The sequence below is a fragment of the Arachis stenosperma genome, chromosome 8 (genome assembly GCF_014773155.1).
Source record: "Arachis stenosperma cultivar V10309 chromosome 8, arast.V10309.gnm1.PFL2, whole genome shotgun sequence".
Taxonomy (NCBI): Eukaryota; Viridiplantae; Streptophyta; class Magnoliopsida; order Fabales; family Fabaceae; genus Arachis; species Arachis stenosperma.
In genome coordinates this window covers 33,466,425-33,481,480 of record NC_080384.1, presented here as the reverse complement: position 1 = coordinate 33,481,480, position 15,056 = coordinate 33,466,425, and the positions used below count along the sequence as shown (strand labels likewise).

Genomic DNA, 15,056 nt, shown 5'->3' with positions numbered 1-15,056 from the left:
TACTTGTGAGGAAAGGCATCAATCCTCCACTAATTCATTTTTTCTCTTCCAAATTCACATCCTTACGCTATTACTACTAGATATTTGATACTTCACCAATCAAAAGTAGTAATCTAATCTAATCTAATAACATGTCCTTTGAATTTCTCACTGATTTAATTGGACTTTCTAATCTAATCTACCAATGGTACATGTCACAATTGGAATTTCTTAAATGTCTTGTACATTTTTCAATTTTTACTACAACAATCCAATAACAATCAAGCAGTGAGCATGACTGGTCCAAAATCAACCAGCTGTTTCATCTCCCTTTCAGTTTCAGCCACAAGTTGGTGAGACAAATATCAAATATCATAGAGTGAATGCAAGGTGTCGTCTTCTAACAAATTTTGTACTTGTTGTCTAAATACAAATAGTTACAATTTTGGAGGAATGTTTTATCTTAGTTATGATTATAAAATAATGAATCTAATTATACAATTTATTTAGCTTAGAAAAACCGTTGTGATGTCAAAATTTCAACGTGTCATGAGAGTAGTGGCTCCTTGGAAAGTTGACAAAAACAAAAGGCTTTCAGTTTCAGTTTGAGACTTCACAGTGTGGATAAGATTTTCTCTTTTCTTTTTCCCTTTTCTGCAACAAAAACCTTAGAAACCAAATGAGGGTCATCACTGAAACTTGTCCTCCCATGGTGGACACCTTCTGAATTTGCCTCTTCTCTTTGTGTTGTGTGTTGATTATTTGCATTCCACTCTTTCCTTTCCAACTATGGCAGCTCTCACTTCTTTGTCCTTCTCATCATCATTCACTCAGTGCTGTGAGAGAAAAGCAACTGTGTCCTCATCAACTCATCGTTTCTTTGTCTCTTCAAGTTCTGAAGTCTTCGGTTTTAGGACCATTTTCTCGTACCATTATGGGGGTGTTCGAGCTTCTTGTTCCTCATCCAAAATGGTTGTTCAATGCATGTCTTCTGCCACAGGTTCGTGGGGGCTTCTTTGGTTTCTTAATGGTTTTAAATTGTGGTTATAATTTCGCCACAATATGGAAATTGTAGAAGAAATGTACATGTTGCATCTGTAATGGAGTTGCATGCTACAATATAGAGCAATAAGTGATTGCATCTAAGTTTCGAACGAACTTATTATGCCACTGCATGTTGGAAAGTTTAAAGAGTTTGTTTCATTAGAAAGACATCGATTTTTTGAAGTTTTTGTTCCCAAAGTTTGAAAAGATAACTAAAAGTATCATATACAAATTGAGAGTACTTTCTATTTATAAGAAGTAAGAACCTTTATTGAGATATATGAATGCACTATGAGTGAGATTAAGCTGATTAGTTGAACATGTTTCCACATTAGGTTCTTTCATGGATTCTTGTTTAAATATTTATATACCTGATATATATGCAGATGCTCCTACTGTTTCTGAGACAAAGTTAAATTTCCTTAAGGCATATAAGCGACCAATCCCAAGTATCTACAACACTGTTCTGCAGGAGCTCATTGTGCAGCAACATTTGATGAGATATAAGAGATCGTATCGCTATGACCCTGTGTTTGCTCTTGGTTTTGTCACTGTTTATGATCAACTCATGGAAGGGTATCCTAGTGATGAGGACCGGGATGCTATCTTCAAAGCATATATTAATGCTTTGAATGAAGATCCTGAACAATACAGGTTAGAAATGTTTGAGAAATTTCACTATTTAAGTTTATTGTTTCTTATTTCCTTGCTTGGTTCAACTTCAAAACTCTTGATTCAATGATGGAAAACTAATGGCTGTAAAGTGTAAATCCTTGGAGATTAGCCTATGTTAACTTTGGTTCACAAGATTCTAGTTGTGAATTTCATTTCGCATTTAGAAACGGCGAATTAGCTGTGCATGCAACATGATTTTTGAGAATCACATTTGGTGGCTCCAAGGCCATTTCAACATACAAGCTTCAGATTCCTATTAAGCTAATTCTGGTGGGGTTTTTTGAACAATTTTATTGTCTTTGAATTAAGCTACTATCATTTTGTAGCCTCTTTCTGCATATTTATACAATGATTATGCTTATATTGCATCTGAGGAACATTTTATCTTACATCAGATGATCTTTCTATGTTCCCCTCCGCAGAAAAGATGCTCAAAAGTTGGAAGAGTGGGCGAGGGCTCAAAACCTAACTTCCCTTGTTGAGTTTTCATCCAAAGATGGAGAAATTGAGGGGATCTTGAAGGACATAGCAGAAAGAGCAGGAAAGGGGGATTTCAGCTACAGTCGTTTCTTCGCAGTAGGACTATTTCGTCTTCTTGAGTTAACAAACGCAACAGAGCCAACAATTTTGGAAAAGGTTAACCAATTCACTTAAGACACTACTATGGCTTATGATTTGAATTTGTTCTGATTATTAAAGTATCTGTTACTTGCATCTTAAGGAATTTTCATGTGTTATCAATTAATCTTTATGGTCAATCAAACAGCTCTGCGCAGCTTTAAACATCAACAAAAAAAGTGTTGATCGGGACTTGGATGTGTATCGGAATCTGCTTTCCAAGTTGGTTCAAGCAAAGGAGCTGCTCAAGGAATACGTTGACAGGTAAAACATCATCAAAGCTTTCAATGTTGTTCCTTCTCCTTCTCTACATTCTAATGGCTTTCAACTTTATGACACTACCTTCTTGCAAATCTATTAAATATACATTCTTTAGCCCCTAAACTGAAGATTGAATAGATATGCATTTATATTGCTGGTTCTCCTCAGCGAGATTTTGATTCTATGATCTCTCTGCTTCAGGGAGAAGAAGAAAAGAGAAGAAAGAGCTGAACCCCAAAAGGCTAATGAGACCATTACAAAGTGTTTGGGACAACAACTGTCTGGTCAGCAGCTATGGTCTTATGAAAATAACATCTACTGATAATTCGGTGTCCTTGACATAATTTCTGGTTATGCAGAGTTTGGATAATCAGTAGAGGCAACTCAATCGAATTTCGATATGCATATTTTATTATGTGTAAATTTGTAATATTCTGTGTTGGTGATCAACATGAAATCCTTGTATCACCTAGAGTCAACCATTGTTAATTCCAAAATCCAACACGATTTACATGTATTAGTTTTCTCCTCATGATAACAGACTATTCTCTATTTTTTATATTTCAGTATATACATATACTCACCTTTCATTTCATGTATCCATTTTGCATTTGAACTCATCATGATGTATAGCCCTTTTGTTGTGCCTTTGTTTGAGGGGCTACGGGCAAACTCGTGATTAGATCGATACTATTCAGGGTTCTTATTGGATTTGACAAACTGAAATGAAATTAAAATTAAAGATATATAAAAGTTAAGACTACACAGAGAGAAAAACGAGGAGTAAACTGAAATCTATGCGTTTCAACTGTAATAACATTTACAACCAAGTTTGTCTCAATTCTTAATTACACAATAATGAATTATCATGTTTGCAGAAGAGCTGCTAGAATTAATCAAATTGGTGATATACCTTGATAGGGGAACACGATATCAACCGCATAAAACCAAAGAATGGTTCAAGAGTTAGAGAAATACTGTATATACACATTCTGTCTGGTACAGAGTCATCACATGCCCCTTTATCATTGGATGGAATGTGGGATTTATCTCGCGAGTCCCACATTCTATTCAATAGTATAAGAGAAAGTGTTGGCTCAGTGAATCGGATAAGAGTAAGTACAATAACACATCTTTAATGATTGAATGTAAGACCTTTAACTAAGCTGAGAAATATCTACCTCATCTGGGATTTTAAATGTATCAGCTGCACCAAACTTTCGAAATTCATCTGCTAAAGAGTCTCCATTGCTACTATCATCTTCCTCAGCATCATCATTGTAATGTGTTGAAGGATCATGCACACTTTTAGACTTGCATTCATGAGTAGCAAGCATGTTAACCTGGCCATGGTGAGAAATCTCTACTACAACCGTGTCATCGTCTATTGGGAGGGGTTGCTTCCAAGGTTCCCCATCAATCCTCATGTATGTATGATCTGTTGCACCTTTGTGAAACACAAAGCCAATTCTGCGAGCCTGATGTTGAGATAATTTCAAGGCATTTGTAATATCGAAACCAAGGAAAAATTAAGGTTGGTACAGAAACTTAATGCTGTCATGTAAACTACAGCAAGAAATTTTTGGAAACTATCTTCAAAAGTAAAACAAGTCTAATATTTCATGGTACTGCACATACCTGAGCAAGACGAGTTCCATGTCCGTTTGGACCAAGCAAAGCAAGCCCATGCCAGGCATCTCTAAAGCCAACAACTTCTATTAGGCCATCATCTACATATGGACGTGTCCAGTCGTTCTGCATTTGATAGCATATTTAGAGTTTAGGTTTCAACAAAAATATTGCATAGAAGCATTAGTTTTGTTTTTTTTTTTTAAAATTACTATTCTTTATTTCCAGTTTACAGTTAAAAGAGATTTTGCTAAATAAAACAAATTTTAGTAATCAATGCCTTAAGGATCAAGAAAGTGAAAATTTGGCTGAACAATAAAACTTTGTAAGCTACAATTCATTTAACAATATGCCTTCAATGCATTGCAAACTTCAAAAACAACTTTTCTTCTCTTCATTAAACAGGAAAATCCAATATATCAATCTATCAATAGTTTACGCATATGATATTTACTTGACGCTGTTGCCTCCTAGTTGGTGTACCCCAAGGATTCAGTCCACCAGAAAAGCTAGGCAAATTGAGGCATACAATTGACCGGATGCTGGATATGCGATAGAAAGAACACATCAGATGTTATCAAGAAGTAAACAGGGGAGAAAACAACAGTTGGACAAACAAGAAATTAACTTTTCACTTTAAGAAGGTATTAATCAACCAATAAAAGAACTAAAGCATCAGTGAATAAAAGCAACATAGTTAAGAGAACATGAATGAGATGTTGAGTATAATGGAAACATCATGTATAACTGTGACTTTGGGATCATTGACAATCAATAAATGCAGCGAGTTATCCACCAGAACTTCTTATCATTGTCACTTTCATGTTTCCTAAAGATATACGACTGCTAGAGCTTAGCTCAATTGACTGGTAGAACCCAAGTCTATAACCTTTAAGCCACCTTTTGGATGTCTAATCCTCCCTTCGGCCATTGAAAAGTAAAAAGATATAAATATATATGATTCTACCGAAAGATTTACCTGGAAGGAATTTGCAGGTCTTCCCACTGGCCATTCCTTTTCATGATTTGTACTTTTACAACATGTGCTATATTCCTGTGTTAGATGATCAAATCACATTGACTTGACTGGTAAAGTGATAAAAATATATTGGAAAAAGGCTTATGTAGGACCCAGAAGCATGTATGCTTAGATATGTTTGCAATTGATCAATTTAATAACTGATCTACAGGAACTGACCTGGAAGGAGGATGGAATAGAGGAGCCAAAAACCATCCTTGCGTGCATCCAAGCCTAGCGTATGTAGTCTGTCATGATTCATGAATATTGAAATCAGAACAGAAAGCGGATGAATAAATGACTGGTACAAAACTATCCAGGTTTTCCATTCAATAAAAGATTGAAAAGTTCAAAGTCAAACAAGCAATGGTGTTATTCATTAATCTTCTGCAAGATGCTTTTATGAATTTTACTACTGCAGAAACACTAGTATACCTGATTAACCAACTGATTTTTGAATTTTTCAGGATGCAACTTTCGTTCAGAATGAAAAGCATAAGATATTTGAGCATCCATTCCTGTAGTCATGAATCATAGACATTTTTAATAAATGTTTCAATAAGATGAACTGATGGAACAAAAAGATGTTCCCCGATATAATTTATGATCCAAGACATTCTAAATGACTATTAAAAAAATAAATAAATAAGGGGGGAAATGTAAACATGTAATTGCCATTTAATAATTTCTGCATTGCTTTTTTGTATTTTGATATTTAGAAATGCTTAACCTAGATCAAAGGATCTACCAACCGACTCTTCCATGAGAAAAATAGAAATTCCATACTTTGAAATTTAAAGTTCAAGTATGGTACAACTCGGGAAAACTATGCTTACCCATGCTGAAGTAATTCCAAAATCCCCCACGAAAAGTATGGTAACCTTCCTGAGGAGCAGTAATCACACAAGGAAGTGCAGTGAGTAGGAAAAAAGCTAACTCTATAGATATTCAAACTAAAAATCCTGCCAGTTTTTATTATCTAAAACAGTTAAACTCCATAAGTCAAAAACAGCAATCAAATATGCAGAGGTTTTGTTGAACTGGTCTTAGGAAAACCAAAGTTCATTCCCAAGTTCAGAACAAAACAGCAATTCATGCCCATAGTAGGTGTAACTGTAATAATAAACCCTCCTGTCTCATCTGGCATTTTCTTAAATAAATTGTCAAGTAAAATGGACAACCCAAATTCAAGTCAAATCAGACTGTAGCATATGAAACAAAGCATATTTCCTTGAAATTCCTATAGTTGCACCATGAACCTGATTAAAAGTGTACATAGTCAAAGGTACATATCTTACAATATTTTGTTCATCTGTCTCGGATACGCGATGGAAGGCATGCAAAGAATGCGGTAACTCAAGAGGTGCAATCGGATCACATGGACCTTCTTTTGGAATCCTCATTCGCATAAGAATGTGCCAACTGATGGTTAAGAAAAACAAACAACTACCATCAGGAATCTTAAACAACATGTAGCCCTTAAATATTCATTGTATATTTGCTCTGGATTAAGGAGCACAAGAACCGGAGTTGGGGAATCATGACAGACAAAATCAAACTCAATGTCCAAACAATAAACAACTCAAACCTACTAAAACAGAGATACTAATAACACTTTTCAAACAACAGCAAGCAAGACAGCTTAAGAACAGCATTAGATGTAAACACAAAACATAATATTTTTAAATGGTTTAAAATTTTTATGTGTATCTTTTAATTAAAAAAAAATTGATTTATTTTTATCCCACAAGAAAGACAAACAAATGGGTGGCAGCATAACAAAACATATCGATTACAAAAAAATAAAAATAAAAGGAAAAGAAGAATAGGACCAAAATTCATTACTTGTCTATTTTCATTTCTTTAGCCTTCATTACTTGATCTAAAAATGACTTCACTGAATGCTCGTTTGTTCCTGGGTTCTTCTTTCCCTGTAATAAAGCAGCAGAAATTATGAGTCCCTTCAATTTTTTTTTTTTCACGATTCTGATGGACAATTTATCATCACAATTCTCAGTGAAGGTAGGTGCTCATGGTGCACTTAGTTGGATTATGCTCATACCATTAATAAATTGTTATTTCAACTAAACAAATATGATAATATTGTAAGTCCTAGGTGAAATGTCGCTCTTAGTGACAAGACTAAAGTATAGTCCGCCTAAAGCTTTCTCCAACTTCTACTCAGAATTGAAGGGCCTTGTGTAAACCCCAATTCTTTATATATACATGGGAACCAAAATAATTCAAGAGTTAACTTAATCAGCATAAAATGATAGCTCCTTAAAAGCCATTATATGTAGCTATTGAACCATGAATTCATGGTAGAGTCAGAGATAATAATGCCCTACTTGTACTTCAATAAAAGCCCCCAAAATGAAGCGTGATTTCTTACCCAGCCAAAAGCAAAAGGTAGGTTATTCCCTGTGCCCAAAGGAACCGTGGCTATTGGTGGCGGATGGGACAATTTGAGATCACAAACAACTCCAAGTAGCCATCCCGCTGTTCCATCACCCCCAGCAACCTGAAATGCATATCAAATGTCACTAACGTCAGAAACTCATAAGATCAAGCACATCAAATTGTCAGAAACTCAAAATTTTTGGAGTTGATGATTGTTTAAAGATGAATTGATCAGGATCAAAGAGAATATCAACTCACAATTAATCTCAGACTCTCCATAATCCCTGTAGCAAGTTGATCACCTTGAACCTTGAGTCTCTCCAAGTTAGCATAGACTCTGCTCAGTACCTTCTCGGGAGCTTCTTCCCCTAAATCAAAAACCTGAAAATTTCACACGCCCTGCTCAGTCCCTCACACACAAAATCGGAGTCTCAAAATTTCTGCAAAAGGTACCATCAAAATTTCTGTCCACAAATGCAATTGCAGCCACAATATTATTATTGTAGAGGTTTCCAACACTGTATTACAGCATAGAGCCCCCGAGATCAGTCATATTTTTCGGCAATTTTACCCAATATTAATATTCAATAATCACAGAAAACAGTAACCGTAACCGGCAACGGCAATCAAAATAATGTCTACTAAGGCACCTGTTTTTCGTTGAGAAGAGCACGGTACGTTTTCAATAGGTCCCCTCCTAGCTGGCCACCGCTTTTGGAGTTCGCAAAAACAAGCACCGGGCACTTAGGTCCATTGCCACGGGCGATCTGGCTGCTCTCAGCCGCAGACTCCGGCACGAGCATGTAACTCGGGATCCAAAAGTTCTTCAAGAATTCGGAGTCGCGAGAAGCCATTGCTATAGTCAGCTTCCACTCACAATATCGCGCTTTACCTCGAGCTTAGTATTGCTAACAACAAAGGATAACAAATTTTGAAGTCAAAGTTGTCAAAATTTAAATGCAAGGTGACGTTGATCAAAAAGAGCATAGAGAATGAAGTTGAATTGTGTATGTTCAGTGAAAAGGAAATGAAAACGAAGATGAATAATTTACCTGGAGAAAGGTGATGCGGATCACGGTGAAGATCTGAGAGCGTGAAAAGGATGCAGAAGATTCAGACAAGAGAGGAAGGTGACTACTGAACACGATAAGCGTCAAATAAAAAGAAGAGCGAGTTGACTCGGCGCGTTTGACGAGTCAGAGATAAAGGAGGCCAAAAAGACCCAATGGCGAACTGCAGTCACATTCGCCGCGGGTCCATGTGTTTGTGTTTGGAATATTTCTCAATTCTCGACTTGTATCTTAGAATATTTATTTACTATTCTAGAAGATATAATTCATGGCGTCTTAGAACTTTCAACTGCGAATTTTCATTTCAAGAAATACTGCATTATGTTTTAATTTAATGATTTATTGCTAATAGGCACATGGATCAAATTAATGAAGAACAGCTTAGATGTTACTTAACAACAGCACAAAACTACGGTATTTTATCTATTATTTACTCAACTAAATTCAATGGATCAAACCAATCAAGTGTAATTTACACCATGAATTTATTCTCCTACGAGTTTCCTTAGTAATATATTATAGCACTAGTACTAGTATATGTATCCGCATGATGCACAAAAAAATATTTATTTTTCTATATTTATATTTAAAATATATACTTTTAAAATAAATTATTTATAAATATATTTATTTTATATAAAATAATTTTATATATTTTTTGTTATTTATACTAATCATAAATAACTTATAAAAAGTATTATATGCAATAAATAAATAACTCAATATCTATAAAAAAAATAAAATAAAATATTTTAAAGTGGATTTTATATATATTCACTAAATACTATCAAATTAATAATAAAAATAATAATATATTAATTTGAGTTGTAAAAATAAACTTTTTTTTCAGAAACTCTCTAGCTTGAATAAAAAACAATTAACGTATGTCTCAAAAATGCAAGCAATCCTCATGCCAGTAGTTAAGTGTTGCCATTACTTGTGCTACAAGTTTATGATTGCACCGATTACAAGAGCATTAAGGAGATACAAGCTTAAATCATACAAACACCAGAATAATAACTATGGTTTTCGAAGTTGTTGTGCTATGATTTTACTATAAAATATAAGAAAGGGAGCGAGAACTAGGAAGCGGATGCCTTGTCAAGATCATTTCTCAGCCTCAGTGATAAATTGTTCCTTGCTACCTCAATTACGAGAGGAACTCAAGACATATATACCAGCAGATGAGTTCACTAAAGCTCAAATGCAGTCAGGTAATCTCCTATAGCGACAAGACTTATGGTCAAGAAACAATTATGCGAGAACACGATTTCTTACTTGGAGGACATGCTGGATATCACAGAATTTTAATAATGATATCGGCACAATTTTATTGGAAGTGTATGGCCAAATCAATTAAGAATTATATTGCCGCTGGTACCACTTGTCAACGAGTAAAATATAGTACTCAGCTACCACCGGAATTGTTGGAACATCCCATCTCATATTTGGCAGGATATTTCAATAGATTTTATTATTGGGCTACCACTCTTCCACGGTTATTCTGTTATCCTGGTGGTGGTGGATCCCTTGTCGAAGGTCACTCATTTTATTTTCTTGCCGGCGGATTTTACTGCCCATAAAGTTGTGAAGGCATTTGTTCGAAACGTGGTGAGCGTATATGGCATTCCTCAAACCATTGTCTCGGGACAGAGATAAAGTGTTTACCAGTGAATTTTAGGAACAATGTTGTGGCAAGCAAGGGATTCTATTTAGGGGTGTGTATGGCCGGGTAAAACTGGGTTTGATGTGACCCAAATTCGACTCGAAATATATACTGGGCCTATTTATTAGACCCGAATCCGACCCTAAATTCGATGAAACCTTATACACTTTCGCGCTACAATTATATCGGATAAAAACCGAGCCGTTAACATTACATTATCTTGATACCTTCTTATAAGCTAGCATATGAAAATATCCAAATTTTCAATACTCCAACCATTATTTGACATGGTAAAATTCACTTAGAAAAATAAAACAAGAACCAACTCTTCTCTAAAATTAAAACATAACCATAATCAATACTAATATTGTCTAATATCACCAAATATTTAAATCAATACAAATAACACAATATTATGCATTAATTAGTCTAAAATCTTATGCATTTTAAACATAAAACATTAACTTATAGTCTTATAATAACTAATAACACAAAATATTAAAGTTTACAATACTTAAATTTCACATAAGAATAGCCATCATCCATCACTAATAACACAAAATATTAATTGTGTATGATGACTGGGTCACCGTGCCGATTTCGGGTGACCCGAGCCATGGCCCGGATCCCGACCCGAAATAATGACCGGGTCTATTTTTGAGACCCTTACTCGGCCATAGACCCAGTAAAATCACACCAAATTAGCCCCTAAAGTATTCGGGATCGGACCAGGTCTTCGGACCGGGTCGAGCCATGCACACCCCTAATCCTATTGGCTCAGAACTCTGTGTATCACCTAAAAACTGATGGACAGACTAAGATCCTCGATCATTGTTTAGAAATGTACTTAGGCTTCTATACTCAAAGAACTCCTACGATTGATACCATCTCTTTTTGGGAAGTTCTATGGTGCGGATGAAAAAAAAAATCCACATCTGTGGATATTATGTGATAAGCCTATTAGATGAACACGTTTTTGTTGGTCATAGACACAAATTTAGCCGATGGGACACTAGGTCAGAGAGAAGCAGCAGTTTTGTAGTTGTACTGCACATTGTAGAAAAATTAATAAGTGTAATTAGATGCTAATTATTTTTGGCAAGTTGGGGTTATTGGACAAGTTTTATTTTTTTCTATGTATGTGGCCATGAGTGAGTTTTGGGCTTGGGTCACATTTTTTTTATGCAAGTGTGCAGAAACAAGTTTTCGTGTGGATAAAAATTAGTCAAAGATAGCATTAAAAAGGAAATTGACTAAAAAAATTTTTGAACTTGTCTGGATTAACCGGTTTTTTAATTTCCAAGAAATGTGGCTAAGCTTCTGTAACTCTTGTTTTGTTATGGTGTTCTCATAAGATGGAAGGGATTGTATATTGTTAAATGGAGAAAGAAAACAAAAAGATGTAGTGCATTGTTTTGATATTTAACCTAAAAAATTAAATAAATAAATAAAGAAATATGTGACGTATGTTACTAATAAGACAGTAAAATAATATTTAAGACAAAAAAATAATATTTTTATTATTTTTTGAATGTTATCCTTTATTAGTGTGTTGTTAGTAATTATTTATATAGCATAAATTTGCATAGTTTCAGTGAACTATAAAAATAGAGAATTCCTTTTAAACATTACGTATCTCATATTAATAATGTAAATGAAATCATTATGAGTAGCAATTTATTATAATATTTTTTTAACGCCTTTTATAAATAAAGGGGCAAAAAACATAATTAAGCCAAGGAAAAAATCTTATTACACAAATCAGCTAACTAGAAATCTGATTCAGCAATCAACCAAAGTACACTATAATATAATTCGAAACAACTAAATTCGAATTACATTTCCATATAATTCGAAACAAGCTAGCTCGAATTAAGCTCAATCTATGTCTATAGGTAGTTCGAAGCTACCTGGTTGGAATTACAATAGCATAATTCGAGAAAGGTTAATTCGAATTACTAGCAGCACTTGATTGAAGGAGTTTGAAGCATATAGATTCGAACTACTCACAAATTGGCAACACATAGTAATTCGAAATTAATTGATTTGAATTATAAGGACTTCTCCTATATAAGGAATTCGAACTAAGGTCATTCGATTCAATTTTTCATTCTCATACCCCACTAAATCCCAGAGAAAACGATCCAGAATCGGTCCGAGAAAGACTCGAGCAGCATATTCAGACGATAGGGGACGATCCGGGAAGGCTGTATCGTTTGGATGGAGTTGCTCATATCGTCGGGGTGATCAACGACGAGGTTAGTGGTTTATAATAGTGGTTTATGATAGTGGTTTATGTTAGTGGTTTATAAAAGTGGTATTGCAAGTGGTTTATTTAAGAGTTTTTGCATGCGGTTTTATTGACGGTTTATGTTAGTGGCTTGGGTTAGTGGTATTGCATGCGGTTTATTCTAGTGGTTTTGTATGCGGTTTTGTTGATAGTTTATGTTAGCGGTTTATGAAAGTGGTATTGCAAGTGGTTTATTTAAGATCTTTTGCATGCGGTTTTATTGACGGTTTATGTTAGTGGTTTGGGTTAGTGGTATTACATGCGGTTTATTGTAGTGGTTTTGTATGTGGTTTTGTTGATGGTTTATGTTAGCGGTTTATGTTAGCGGTTTACGTTGGTAGTATTGGAAGTTGTTAAATTGAGTGGTTTTGCTTGTTGCTTTCGTAAGTGGATTTGCGCGTGGTTTACGTTAGTGGTTTTTTGGATGCGGTTTTAGTATGCGGCTTTGCTAGTGGTTTACTACCTTTTGCTTTTGCATGTGGTTTTTTGAAGCGGTCTATGTTAGCAGTTTCCGTATGCGGTTTTGCTAGTGGTTTACTATATATGCTTTTGCATGTGGTATTTGTTAGTTGTTTATGTCATGAATTGTATTTGTAAGTGGTATTATAATTCGTTCTAATTATGCGGTCCATCTGATGCGTAGCCCCAGCGATGCATATCGAGCATGCGGCGGTAGCAGGGGATGAGATTGGATGAGAGGTACGTTCCATACTTGCAGATGGCCGGATTATACCATCTTGCGAGACTAAACGACAGATGGTTCCGATTAGACGAGCCCCTTGTGAGTGCATTCGTAGAGAGGTGGCGTCTGGAGACACACACGTTTCATATGTCTTTTGGAGAGTGCACGATCACACTTCAGAACGTAGCGTACCAGTTGGGGTTGCCAGTGGACGGACATTACGTCAGTGGTTGCCTGACAGATTTCCATCAATACATACAGGGTGGCCAGCCACCTTGGCAGTGGTTCCAGGAGTTGTTCTGTGTGTTACCTCCTGCGAACCAAATTCAAAAGTTCGCAGTGAACTGCACCTGGTTCCAGGAGAGTTTTAGAGAGTGCCCTGAGGGGGCCGATGAGGAGACAGTGAGGCGCTATGCCCGTGCCTATATCATGATGTTGTTGGGCACCCAGCTGTTTGCCGACAAGTCCGGCAACCGTATTCACATCAGATGGCTACCGTATGTGGCTAGGCTTGAGGAGATGGGTGGCTACAGCTGAGGGTCGGCGGCACTAGCATGGTTGTACCGGTTGTCCATCCGGAGGTGTTAGAGCCTCGTCATATGGCGTTATGACAGTGTGTGACGCCACTGATATATTTTATGGTGGTTGAGTGGCACCAGGTTGATAGGGTCTTACCGCAGTTTGGCGGCGTTCAGCCCTGCCCACATCCCACCCTGAACATCGACTTCTTGATGTCGAAGGACGGGAGAGGAGGTGATCATTGGTTCCCGTACCACTTGCAGTACTGGCATCTTCATTGGGAGACACATGCGGATCACGTTCTTCGGTTTCATGTTGTTGCCAACCCGGGACCCTCACATGACTTCTTGGACTGGTGGCGTCAGCGCGGAAAGAGGTTCTTGTCACTAGAGATGTACTTGGGGGATCCTAGAGCCATTCCTATTCTGGTTGAGGCAACACAGAGGGGTGCCGGGAGAGTACCTGATATGGACCGTGTTGACGACGTTCCTGATAGGCGTCGGGTTGAGAAGAGAGCTCGTGTCGGGACACGACGGAGCCAGCATGAGTGGAGGTGGCTGGACTAGGCTATGGAGGAGGGTGACGAGGCAGGTAGGGGTGGTGGTCGGCGACGAGGGCGTGGAGGCAGACAGAGAGCGCCTGCTGCGAGGCACGATCACGGTGATCGTGGTGAGGATGCCGCTGGAGGAGGGGCTGCAGTGGGGGGTGTTAGTCCCGATCATGGCGGGCATAGTGGAGAGTGGTATGGGTCCGGTATGGGAGATCCTTCTGCCAATGGTGACGCTGGACTTGGAGAGGGGCCGCTCAGAGATTACTTTGTTGGTGTTCCCGGTGACGACCAGACACTTCAGGAGAGTACACCATGGGTGAGTCCGGGATCCATGTTTTCATACTTTCTTGCCGGTGATTGTCTTGATGCGGATTTCGGTGGATCACACTTCCTAGATGAGATCAGTGCCATCATGCAGGAGGATGAGGCTGCCCGTCGACGGGGTCAGACGACGGGGTCACAGGCACCGTTAGTGTCGATCTGAATGAGCCTCCCTCCATGGCTCCTACTGACTATTTCGCCTTGGGTGGTACCCCACCTTCCGCACATACTGCTGGGTCACATTCAGTTACCGGGCCGTCTTCATCCCGACCGTTACATGTCCAGCCTAGGACGCCTGCACAGCCAGTCCCGGAGGACGAGGAGGATGAGATCG

The 15,056-nt window shown here is 37.3% G+C and overlaps 2 protein-coding genes across 4 annotated transcripts; one reads left to right on the top strand and one right to left on the bottom strand.

Moving 5' to 3' along the window:
- Window positions 1–316: 316 nt before the first annotated feature.
- On the bottom strand, window positions 317–8,926 carry LOC130944813 (diacylglycerol kinase 5-like). 3 transcript variants are annotated; one of them, XR_009072158.1, is made up of 15 exons: window positions 8,677–8,926; window positions 8,275–8,532; window positions 7,883–8,005; window positions 7,617–7,745; window positions 7,070–7,155; window positions 6,523–6,646; window positions 6,061–6,109; window positions 5,660–5,742; window positions 5,405–5,472; window positions 5,186–5,260; window positions 4,661–4,748; window positions 4,216–4,332; window positions 3,759–4,055; window positions 3,162–3,297; window positions 317–1,149 (listed from the first exon to the last, which is right to left on the bottom strand). XR_009072158.1 is itself a non-coding variant. In XM_057873353.1 (14 exons), exons 2-14 carry the CDS (start codon window positions 8,476–8,478, stop codon window positions 3,268–3,270), a joined length of 1,473 nt encoding a protein of 490 aa, XP_057729336.1. In that variant the 5' UTR covers window positions 8,479–8,532; window positions 8,677–8,926; the 3' UTR covers window positions 2,962–3,267. The 3 variants fall into 3 exon arrangements, 1 of the variants encoding a protein (XP_057729336.1); XR_009072159.1 differs by having other exon boundaries at window positions 317–1,092; XM_057873353.1 differs by lacking the exon at window positions 317–1,149 and having other exon boundaries at window positions 2,962–3,297.
- On the top strand, window positions 746–3,109 carry LOC130944814 (protein THYLAKOID FORMATION1, chloroplastic-like). Its single transcript, XM_057873354.1, has 5 exons — window positions 746–979; window positions 1,410–1,677; window positions 2,121–2,334; window positions 2,465–2,580; window positions 2,779–3,109. The coding sequence occupies exons 1-5, from the start codon at window positions 769–771 to the stop codon at window positions 2,897–2,899; spliced, it is 930 nt and encodes a 309-aa protein (XP_057729337.1). The 5' UTR covers window positions 746–768; the 3' UTR covers window positions 2,900–3,109.
- Window positions 8,927–15,056: the final 6,130 nt, after the last annotated feature.